Below are 10,988 nucleotides of genomic sequence, written 5' to 3'. Positions count from 1 at the left end.
GAAAAGAAAAAACAAGCACGAGGAGGATCTGTCGATGACAGAAGAGAGGAGGGGAGAATTAACTATGAATGAAGCAGGATAAGTAAGCCGGGTGGATCAGGAACAAGCAAGGTACCTGTGCCTGTTGCAGTTGCAGAGGGCAGCAGATGTTGACGTTTTGAAGCGGCGGGTGTCTCCATAGCAACTGTTGCGGCCTGCCGCCTGAGAGCCTTATGGCCTTGTTTCCAAGGTTCGGCCTCCGATCCTTCTAGACCTATTCTGGGTTAGCGTGGTTTCGGGGCTGGCCAAGCCGCAAATTTCCAGGAAAGTTTCAATCCACTCATTAGATATCAATATCTTCAGCAGGCTTTTTGCAGGAGCACTTGGTCTTGTCGACTCACCGTCACAATGAATCGACTAGGCAGATTACCTCTGCCTCTGCCTCCTTCAGTATGTCTGTTTTGTCAGTCTCGCGCAACGACGCCGCTACCGTCGTCGTTGCAGGCTACCCGTTCGATGGCCACTGCTCGACTCCGCCGCAGAGTCGCTCGGATGACTCTATCGCCAGATGTCGCTAAACCATCTGTGAAGAAAACTCGGGGTGACAAGGAACGGTTTGGACCTTTTGCGGGAATGAATCAGACAGAAGCACGAGTTCGCGACACACCGAGAGCAAGGTCTCGAGCAGCTCAGAAGCGCTCTGCAGAGCCCGAAGAGGATTCCCAGAAGGAAAGTCCGTTATATAAGGCGCTGAAGATGCAAACAGCATTGGCGCCTATTCCGTACGGTCGTCGCGCGGCCATCAAGGCCAAGATTGCCGATATAACCAGCTTCGATCAATTTCAACTCCTGCCTGTCGTACGCAATTCGATTTCTTCCCAGGCTTTGCCCGGTCTGGTCGACGTGACGCCGACACCGATTCAGCGTCTTGCCATCCCGAGACTTTTAGAGGAACCAAAGACGGAGAAGAAACCAGCGAAAGCGGAGGACGACGAGCCTCAGTACGACCAATACCTTCTAGCGGCAGAGACGGGATCGGGCAAGACCCTGGCGTATCTACTTCCAGTTGTGGACGCGGTCAAGCGTGAAGAAGCTCGGGACAAAGAACTAGAGAAGAAGGAGCAGGAAGAGAAGGCTAGGGAGAGGGAAGAGAAGCTGAAAAATAGAGCTTTTGATATCGAACCCGAGATTCCGCCGCTCTCAAATGCGGGAAGGCCCAGGGCGATCATCCTGGTGCCCACATCGGAGTTGGTGGCTCAGGTGGGCGTAAAGGTGAAAGCACTGTCTCACACAGTCAAATACCGATCCGGAATGATATCCTCCAATCTCACTCCACGCCGCATCAAGAACACGCTATTCCACCCTGACGGAATCGACATTCTCGTTGCCACCCCTCACCTGCTCGCATCCATCGCGAAAACAGAGCCCTACGTGCTCAGCCGAGTCAGTCACCTGGTTCTGGACGAGGCAGATTCGCTCCTAGATCGGTCCTTTGCCCCAACAACCACAGAGATCATTAGCAAGGTCGCTCCTTCACTCCGCAAGCTGATTCTGTGCTCCGCCACTATCCCCCGGAGTCTTGATAACCTCTTGCGAAAGCGTTATCCGGACATCAAGCGGCTCACGACGCCTAACCTCCACGCAATTCCTCGTCGTGTGCAGCTGGGTGTGGTCGATATCGAAAAGGATCCATACCGCGGAAACCGCAGCCTGGCATGTGCCGACGTCATCTGGTCGATAGGCAAGGCAGGCGATTCCGAATCAGAGGGTCCTTACGCCTCGTACGTTGCGCCAAAGACCAAGAAAATCCTTGTCTTTGTGAACGAGCGCGAAGAGGCAGACGAGGTGGCTCAATTCCTTCGGTCCAAGGGTATCGACGCGCAGTCTCTCTCGCGGGACTCTGATGCTCGAAAGCAAGAGGAAATCCTCGCCGAATTCACCGAAGCACCACCTCCTCCAACCCCGGATGAAATCCTGCTGGCTCAGAAGCAGCGCCGTCACGAAGACGCGATCCCATTCGAGATGCCCCAGAAGACGAACCAGGATTCCGCCCGCCGCCTTGCCAACACCAAGGTGCTCGTCACAACTGACTTGGCCTCCCGCGGTATTGACACTCTTGCAGTCAAGACTGTCATTCTCTACCACGTCCCGCACACAACCATTGACTTTATCCATCGTCTCGGCCGTCTCGGCCGGATGGGCAAGCGCGGCCGCGGTGTCGTGCTGGTCGGCAAGAAGGACCGAAAGGACGTAGTCAAAGAAGTCCGCGAGGGCATGTTCCGTGGTCAGGCACTGATCTAGCGAACTCGTCTGACCAGGACAAAGTTGTACCATTGTGTTTGTGTATAAATTTATGTGAACAGGCAAGGCGTTCGGATATGGATCCCAGGAAAGGAATACCAGGATAGACCATCGGATCTGGACATATGTATAATACTGTATATCTACAACATCACATCATCCAACTCATCAATGGCATTATTCATGATTCATCCACAGCCACTAGATCCACACTGTATATCTTTCACTATCAAACAGGAACCCGCTCCCCAACCGACTCCCAAAAATCACACCTCTCCTTCAGAAAGGACACCTCGGCAGTCGCAAACCCATCCGGAGCAATCACCCACTCCTCCCCGGTCTTCTTGAGACCCGGCACCCCCGCCTCCGACGCATTCGTCAACTTATGCGCATTCGGATCTCCTGTCTGGAAGAAACTCCCAAAAGCGCCTGCGAATCCTTCATAGATCAATGGATCAGTCTGCTGGATTGCGTTGACTCGGTTCCACTATCTCCCGTTAGTTCACGCCTTGGGAAGTGATAATTGAGGATGGGTGATGGCAGAATGGGGAAAACGAACATAGATGGTATCGCTCGCGTGCTTAGCCGGTGAAATCGTATATTCACCTAGATACCCGCTCCGTCTCGCGGACAAGGCAAGCCAGTACGACGGGCAAGCGAGGACAAGATCCCTGTAAACCAAACCCGCGCGGACGAGCGTCGTATTGTACAGGTCGATTGTCTCGGTTTCGCCGGTAGGTGGGTAGTACTTTGATTCGAGGAGGGCGATGTGCTCGGGCGAGAGACCCGGCAGGAACCCCGTCAGCCAGGTGTGGAAGCTTGCAGCGGAGGAATTGAACCCGGCGGTTGTGGCGGTCTTGCCCAGGCCGGAGGGGAGGAAGTTCTCCCCCTCGTGGGCGTTGTACATGCTGAAGACGAAGTGGGTTTTGAGTTTGCGGCGGGCGACGGCGGTGGTGAGGGTCTCCTGGAGGAACTCGCCATCGATGACGGGGCCCCAGGTGAAGGAGCTTGTGTTGTAGGTGTGGCTGGCGCTGATGATCAGGTTTGCGTCACGGATGGTCTGGACGTCGACGGATTTGAGGCAGGCGAGGGAGTCCGTGGCGTTGGCGCAGCCGGTGAGGGTGACGAGCTGGTCGTAGATGGCTTCTGCTTCCGGGGAGTCGTATGCGTAGGTCTTTGGCCAGAATGGCGAGCTGGCGAGCGCTTTGTCGAAGAGCTTGGGTTGACTGCCCCGTCCGTTGGCGAGGACCTGAGCCACCACCGAGCCGGCGCCGGCGGATTGGCCCCAGATCGTGACGTTGCTGGGGTCGCCGCCGAAGTGGTGGATGTATTTCTGCACCCACTTGAGGACATACTGCTGGTCCAGGAGGCCGGGGTTGAGATCAGACGTTGGAGAGCGCTTGATTGCCTTGCCTGGAAGGAAGCCGAAGGCATTGACCCGGTAGTTGGGGTAGATGACCACATAGTCATTAAGCTCGGTTACGTTCAGGATTGGATATGAGGACGGAGGGAGTGTAAACGAAGCGCTGCCTTGAATGAAGCCACCACCGTAGAAGACGACCAGTACTGGTCTAGAAGCAGACGATGGAGCGACTGTAGCATCCCACGGTCGTGAGAACAGGCCAAGGTAGAGGCAGTCTTCGGAGCCATTGACCGTGCGTTGCGGGCACATGTCAAAGTCCTGATCGGTGTCATAGACGCCATTCGTGATCCTGACAGGCGGCTGAGGAGCTCTAAACCGGTTCTGGCCTGTTGGAGGCGCTGCAAAAGGAATCTTGCGGAAGTATGAGAGATTATAGGTAGAGTCATATTTGCCCTGGAATTGTCCATAGTCGAGTTCGACGAGGGGGTCTTCGTAGGCGCTAGAGAGCGAGAATGTCAGTAAGAAGCAAAGAGCAAATATATACTTCGTTGAGATCGCCATGGCTGACGACGATCTTACCAGGGAATGGCCCAGGATACGACTCCCGTAGGATTCAGAGCATCTCTGCTCGTTTATATGGCAACTTGGTGCAGCAGCACACTGGCAGGTTCTCGGTATGAGACACACCGAGATCAGATCTGGAGATCTGGAGAACAAACGAAGGGCGATGCCAAGTTAGATGCCAAGGTCGGGGGAAGGGAAACAGAGCCCTTCGCCATTGGTGCAGTTATATTTCCCATTGCGGCGAAGGAATCATGAAGAAAACGTGGAGTACCGCAAAATGCGGGGAAGACACCATAGGAATAGCATACGGTCGGTGACTGTAGGTCTGACGTGTGAGATTGTGTCATTGTCCAATAAACTGGATATGTTAGATAACTGCATCTTGTACAGAATAGCGGTATGCCAAAAATGAGGTCAAATCATGAAACCATGTCTACAGATGCAATATGCCGTGTCTTGAAGTGCCATCCCCCAGTAAATCCCTGATCCAACACTGCAATGAAATGTTACCTGCACCAAAACACCATTTCCAATTAGTACAGAATGCCAAAAAACACAAAAGTTGCCATCATCACATTGTCATTCGAAGCGAATGAGTGCGTCGCCGGCTGGCACGAGTAGTGCGCCTGTCGTCACAGCCCTCGCTTCCTTCGGTCTCTGTGCGTGGCTCAGATAATTCCGGCGTGGGCGTCACGCCGAAACTGACGCCACGGTCCTTACGCGAAATGAGTGCCTCTTCCTCAGGGTATAGAAAGCGGTGCACCGTCCGATGGTCCATCACTCGTTCTTCATCGTCGGACGGACCTTCCTTATCAGTCTTAGGCCAGCGATATCCATACAACATAGAGTGGCGCTCGCACCGAGGGCACTCCCGTCGAGTCAAATAGGAGTTATGTTGGACAAACCAGGCATTGCAAGTGTGACAGTCAACCCAGCGGTCGTATGTCTGCGCCAAAAGTTTCGAGGTCTTGGTATAATCCCCTGGAACACGGACGAGTTGTGACTCAGCCTCCACCGACTCAACAACAGCGGTTTTTACACCAGACTTTCTGGGCTTCTTTCTGTTAGAACCAATAGATTCTTGTCCCAATGTGCTCGGCTGATCTGATAGTTCTGATTTTGTGTCTCCCTCAATGCTGTCTGCGCGTTGAGATGTAAGCGATAGCTCAATGTTTGTCTCGGCTATGGCGGAAACTTTCTCCACAGATTTTTCTATCGTTTCTTCCACTTTGATTGTGACCGCAGCATCGCACACAGAGGTTGCGGTTGTTGATGTTGATGAGCGTTCTGACTCGTTCGCGGCAGTCGACGGAGGAGAATCCGCAGGCGGAGAAGGCAGAGCAGCGTCCACGGCCTTGCCGTTTCCCGGCTTGACAGTGCTGTCACCCAAAACCCCAATATTATCAGGACCATTGGACACGGGGGAAGGGCCAGCAGGTTGCTCAATCGAAGTAGCAACTTCGAGGAATGACACTTCGGATCTCAATTTGGAACTCTGGCGAACAAATTTGCCTCGTTTGCAAGGAGTGGACGGGGCAGAAGTCTCGGTGTCTGAGTCAGGCGCAAATTTGCGCTTCTTAGGCGAGACATGACTGTCCACTGACAGATTATCATCGTTCAGCGCAGGCGTGGACGCCTTACTCTGAGGCTCAGGTGGCACATGCGGCGCCCATCCATTGCGGACCAGTCGTTCGCAGGTAAGACACAGACACTCGCAGTTGTCAATCCCAAAATAGTCGTCTCCGTAGGATACTGTAATCTCCTCCCCAATGTAGATGTCCCGAGTAGCCACAACCTGCATGCCTTCGGATCCACGCGTCACCAATTTTCCATTCGCATTACAGTCGTGATTGGCGAATCGAGCAGGCCCAAGGAAGAAAGACGGGGTCTTCTTCCTACTGGACATCACAATGCTGAAATCCTTTCGCTTCAGGTCCAGATCCCGCTCTTCTTCCCGAGTCATGGGTACAAGAGTTCCGCTTAGATATTTGATCTCCTGTCCTTGCTTGATGAATTTGCGAGCGCAGACCGCAGCCTCATGTTCCGTGATTGTGTAACGATTGGTCGTGGTGATCTCAAACGGGGAGTCAGGCAGGTACATCTGAATGTATTTGCGCAGGTGACGGCGAAACCAATCCTTCTCGCGATCGTTGGGCAACCGGACGATGAATTTCTTCAGTCCTGACATCGCCAGCAATTCTCGTTCCGCTTTCGCGGGGTCCTTTGCGACAATGACATCGTGTAGGAGGATGCGAGCGACATCATCGTCGACAATGCCCCGCATGGGGTTGTATTTGGTTCTATTCTTGCGAGTATTGGTCCAGAAGTAAGCCTGTAGAGTTGAAGAGTCAGCAACGAGACTGAAACATGCATGACAGTGAGGGACCACGTACCCGGTCCACCAGCGCATCCGTCGCGATATCGTCGTAGCTGGCCAGTTTCGCAAGCGTCAGACGGTCGCGACGGTCGACAGACGGGCTATCTCTCTCCTTTGCGGACGGCATAGCGAAGGCAGTATCAGCAATCTCCCATACAAGAAAGGTCGGCCGCTATGAAATGTATGCGTTGTGAATTGGCGGCTCAATGTCCTGTCAGAGGAGGCCCAAGCGGAAGTGCGGATCTTGAGACCAGGGATGATCCGCCAAAGGAGCGTAGATTTAGCAATTCATAAAAACGCAAGGAGAAAGGAGCCCAAATACAAAGGTGTGGACATAGTGGAAAGGCGAGTGGATGCCTCCGAGGAACTAGCGCGCATGGAATGGGAGGGGAGAAAGGCCTTCAATAATGCGACATTCACTAGGACAACACTACTTTGGCGGCTGCGTTGCCCATGCGATCAGTCATGCGGCAGTATGTGCTGCAGTGGTGCGCTTTTTCCGGGGTCGGCGGTCGGCGAAACCTGCTGGCCCGGACATGGAAATCTTTCGGCCAGCCCAGGCAAGACGGCCCTGACATCGTCAGATACCCCTCCTTAGCATTCATACTCTCAAAATGATTCAATTAAAGGTAAGCGGTATTTTCTTCCGAAGGTTCGATCGTGTTTCTAAATGCTTACTGACGTGGTCGGCAGACGTTGCTCAACTGCATCGACAACTCCGGCGCCGCGGTCGTCGAATGTGTGAATGTCTTGAAGAAGAAGCGGCCGGCCACAGTCGGTGGGTTATACATCTAATGCGATATCTACGATTTGGCGAGCTTTGATTCTGATATGATTTCAACTGGAAATAGGTGACCGGATAGTGGTTGTGGTTCAGAAACAGCGGAACTTCGGCCCCGAGAGCACGAACAACAGCGGCATCGCGAACAAGGTCCGTCGCGGCGATATCCGGCACGCTGTCGTCGTTCGCGCAAGGAAGGAGATGCAAAGACCAGATGGAACAATTGTCAAATTCGATGACAACGCATGTGTGCTGGTCAATAAGTCGGGTGATCCGATCGGAACCAGAATGAACGGTTAGTCTCTAGGTGGTCTACATCTTAGTTTTTGACTCAGCTACTGACTTTACGGTTGCAGGAGTTGTTGCTACAGAATTACGAGGAAAGCAGTGGTCGAAAATTCTGTCCTTGGCGCCTATGCATGTGTAATATACCAATTTGGAAGCGAATCGTTTTATCATCTCAAACAAATACTTTGTACCAATAGAAATCCTTGAAGCATTCGGTTCTTCTTATCGCCAGAGATGCCATGACTCCATAACAATGCCGTAAAATCACAAACAAAAGGGTATCCAAACTTCGGACGCTGCACCAACAACACAAATCAGACAAACACATTACCACAAGCGCAGCAGACATAGTAGAGTTTCTTCAGTGACGCGGAGTTAGCAAAACGTGGCAGTCAAAAGGCACGGGCAATGTCTCACCATTCCAGTTTCTGCTGATCGCTGTTGAGATTGGAAGAAGACTGCTTCCGCTTCACCGCAGCTCGGACAGGGTTTGTTCGATCGGGGAAGCTAAGCAAGAAAGAGAGATCATGTCAGCCACGGAAATCTCAAGCAACAGATCTTGGAATGTTTCCATGACAGGAGGGATGGGCCAGTATGTTAAATGCTCATGGAATCCTCAGAATCCCAATCGGACAGGGTGTCTTCAGGCAACTGCCCGCAGGTAAAGCAGGTAATCTCTTCCCCGCAATGGGCACAGAAACCAGGGAGACAAACCGTTGGATCAGATCCCACATCCTGGGTCACACCAGCAGTGTCTCCAACTTGGCTGTTCAGCTTGTTCTGGTAAACGCAATATGAGGTCGCGGGCTCGCCGACGTGGCACGTTCGACACGTGAACATGAGACGGTTGTTGACGCGGTCTTCTTTGGGATAGAGAAGGTTGGAGCTGTTTCGGTGTGTTAGCTGACTGTAGAACGAAGACTATGGGAGATAGGAAATTTCTTACCATTCGCGACAGAAACGGAAATGAATCTGATCAGTTTGCTTGTTATCGCCACTGGCGGACGGAGATGGGCTTGAAGACATTTTGTCGGTGTAGGTGGGAGCGTCGCGCACGAGAAGTTTTGCAGTAGCAGGTATGATAGACTTTCGAGAGAAGATAAGACGTTGAGTTTCGAGTATTCTTTGGAGTACGCTGAAGAAATGTCAAAGCGAGAGATCAAGGCAAAAGATGACAAGAGACCCGGTCAAAAGACTTGCGCCTGAATAATCAATAGAGGAAGTTGGAAGAAGCGCTGGATTGGCGCCTGAGGCGGACCCAAAAGGAGGCTAGACCCAATCGGATGGGACTCAAGCGCGGCCTTGAACCTTAAGTGGGATGTTTGCACTGTTTGCCGCCATCCGTCTTTCTTCCCCCGCAGTTTGTACGGGCGGCTCAAGGTTGCTCGTAGTAAGAAACCGTTGACAGCTTCGACTTACCGATCCAGACATAGATTGAATCTCTCGGCCATTTTGCCTCATATAGCTCTTACATTGTCTTTTGAATTCACATCATATTCACCATGGTAAACCATGTCCCTCGTTCCCTTAATTTGTGCATTGACTGACTCGACATCTTCCACAGGTAGAAACAGGTCTTCCTGCAGGGTGGGAGGTTCGCCATTCCAACTCCAAGAACCTTCCTTACTACTTCAATCCCTCGACCAAGGAGTCCCGATGGGAACCCCCCGCTGGCACAGACACCGAGTTGCTGGCGGTCTACATGGCAAACTATCACAGCGCCCCCGCCGGACGGCCTGACGGCACAGGCCAGGGCGAGGGCAAGATCCGTTGCAGTCACCTCCTGATCAAGCATAGAGACAGTAGGCGGCCAAGCAGTTGGCGGGAGGCGGAGATCACCCGATCGAAGGAGGAAGCGATCGAGATCCTTCGAGGACATGAACAGCGCATCCGCTCGGGTGAAGTTAGCTTGGGTGATATCGCAGTCTCGGAGTCGGATTGTAGCAGTGCCAGGAAGAAGGGCGACCTGTATGTTACATCCATAGTCATCGTAGTTCCCTCCTTGGCTATATTCAATACTAATTCTTCACAAGTGGGTTTTTCGGCCGTGGCGAGATGCAAAAGGAATTCGAGGATGCAGCCTTTGCGCTGCAGCCAGGTCAGGTCAGCGGCATTGTTGAAACGGCCTCTGGTGTCCACCTTATTGAACGGTAAGACTCTGCTTGTTCTGCGGGAATTGAAGGAACGTAAAGCTGATAACTATACCAAAACAGTGTCCAGTGATGTTTGTTTGAAATCATAGTGTTTCTAGAGTTACAAAAAAATTATGCATTTCTATTCAGGCTCAATCTACCTCCATGCACACAGGCTACGTACCTTACCGACTGCAGTACCTGTAATGAAAGCTGCAGGTCCGTTGGTCACCTAGTTGTAGACATCTCTATCTAACCCTTCAGCGTCAATTATTCCCGGTTATCTGGCTATGTAGTCCCTGACGAGGTCCGCAGAGTGAGAAACTACGGTTCAATTATCGGATGCTAAGTTTGCTGATATAGGAGTATACAGGTTGCCGAGACTCAGGCCTCAATGAGGTACATCAGAGCCGATATCAATTAATCGTGTAACCACCCAGACGCTTACATTGTGGTTACATTTGCAACTCGTTCAGTCCGTAGATCAGTCCAAGCCATCTGTCAAAATACTTACAGTTCTTCAGTGGACTTGAGCAAAAACAATCCCTCCATCAAAAGCTATAGATCTTCGTCACGTGCCAAGATAGCCCTATCCCATTGCCATGTCAATAGCTTGAGTCGCCGAAGATAAACAAGGAAAAATGTATTGTCTCACATCGTGAAAAGATTAAAGCTCAAAATTCTCCTTATCGGAGCTTTGAGCTTATTGATGTTTTCCCTTTCCTTTGTGGGTGGACTAGCCCTCTCCCTGTGTTTGAGACAATGGTACCTCTCTGCTTTTAACATATATATTGACGCTGCAGAGTGTTTCTAACAACACCAAGATTCCACTACCACAAGCTTCTCAAGCATTAACTCATGCTAAAGCGAAGCAAACGAAATTAAGATGTGCATAGCGTATACCCGCAAATACACCCTCTGCGGATGCATCTGGGATGACTCCTTAAGCCGCTGCAAGTACTGGGAGTGGTGTCGCAGACGAAGACTGATTCAGAGCGAGTACGAGATGATGTGTGGTGAATGCTGGAAGGAAGTTACATCGGGTACGGAGCAGAAGAGTCAAGTTGGGGATGCGCTTCAATCAGCCCAAGATGAAGGGCCGAAGGAGACGATTGTCCGGGAAACCGAGTGCGATCTCTCAAGAAGCTGTGACCCGGTTGTATTGGGGAACAGGGTGACCAAGCGGAGGACATAGTAGGGCAG

At 52.0% G+C, this 10,988-nt stretch overlaps 6 protein-coding genes across 6 annotated transcripts; 3 read left to right on the top strand and 3 right to left on the bottom strand.

Annotated features, from left to right (window-relative positions):
- Positions 1-387: 387 nt before the first annotated feature.
- On the top strand, positions 388-2,280 carry mrh4 (ATP-dependent RNA helicase MRH4; the record flags this gene model as incomplete). Its single annotated transcript, XM_033558220.2, has 1 exon — positions 388-2,280. One exon carries the CDS (start codon positions 388-390, stop codon positions 2,278-2,280), a length of 1,893 nt encoding a protein of 630 aa, XP_033414111.2.
- Positions 2,281-2,509: 229 nt separating this feature from the next.
- On the bottom strand, positions 2,510-4,204 carry ALT_4170 (putative carboxylesterase; the record flags this gene model as incomplete). The annotated part of the gene is made up of 2 exons (XM_033558221.2): positions 2,510-2,767; positions 2,840-4,204. The coding sequence occupies 2 exons, from the start codon at positions 4,202-4,204 to the stop codon at positions 2,510-2,512; spliced, it is 1,623 nt and encodes a 540-aa protein (XP_033414112.2).
- A 574-nt stretch (positions 4,205-4,778) lies between these two features.
- ALT_4169 (SET domain-containing protein) lies at positions 4,779-6,711 on the bottom strand (the record flags this gene model as incomplete). Its single annotated transcript, XM_033558222.2, has 2 exons — positions 4,779-6,539; positions 6,601-6,711. The coding sequence occupies 2 exons, from the start codon at positions 6,709-6,711 to the stop codon at positions 4,779-4,781; spliced, it is 1,872 nt and encodes a 623-aa protein (XP_033414113.2).
- Positions 6,712-7,198: 487 nt separating this feature from the next.
- On the top strand, positions 7,199-7,792 carry ALT_4168 (mitochondrial 54S ribosomal protein uL14m; the record flags this gene model as incomplete). The annotated part of the gene is made up of 4 exons (XM_033558223.2): positions 7,199-7,213; positions 7,278-7,362; positions 7,436-7,660; positions 7,722-7,792. 4 exons carry the CDS (start codon positions 7,199-7,201, stop codon positions 7,790-7,792), a joined length of 396 nt encoding a protein of 131 aa, XP_033414114.1.
- Positions 7,793-8,250: 458 nt separating this feature from the next.
- On the bottom strand, positions 8,251-8,679 carry ALT_4167 (DNA-directed RNA polymerase II core subunit RPB9; the record flags this gene model as incomplete). The annotated part of the gene is made up of 2 exons (XM_033558224.2): positions 8,251-8,539; positions 8,600-8,679. 2 exons carry the CDS (start codon positions 8,677-8,679, stop codon positions 8,251-8,253), a joined length of 369 nt encoding a protein of 122 aa, XP_033414115.2.
- Positions 8,680-9,155: 476 nt separating this feature from the next.
- On the top strand, positions 9,156-9,876 carry pin1 (peptidylprolyl isomerase ESS1; the record flags this gene model as incomplete). The annotated part of the gene is made up of 4 exons (XM_033558225.2): positions 9,156-9,158; positions 9,218-9,621; positions 9,687-9,803; positions 9,867-9,876. 4 exons carry the CDS (start codon positions 9,156-9,158, stop codon positions 9,874-9,876), a joined length of 534 nt encoding a protein of 177 aa, XP_033414116.1.
- Between the last annotated feature and the right edge of the window lie 1,112 nt (positions 9,877-10,988).

The sequence above is a fragment of the Aspergillus lentulus genome, assembly GCF_001445615.1.
Source record: "Aspergillus lentulus DNA, contig: Alt08, strain: IFM 54703, whole genome shotgun sequence".
Classification (NCBI taxonomy): domain Eukaryota; kingdom Fungi; phylum Ascomycota; class Eurotiomycetes; order Eurotiales; family Aspergillaceae; genus Aspergillus; species Aspergillus lentulus.
This window is presented reverse-complemented; position numbering and strand designations above follow the sequence as displayed.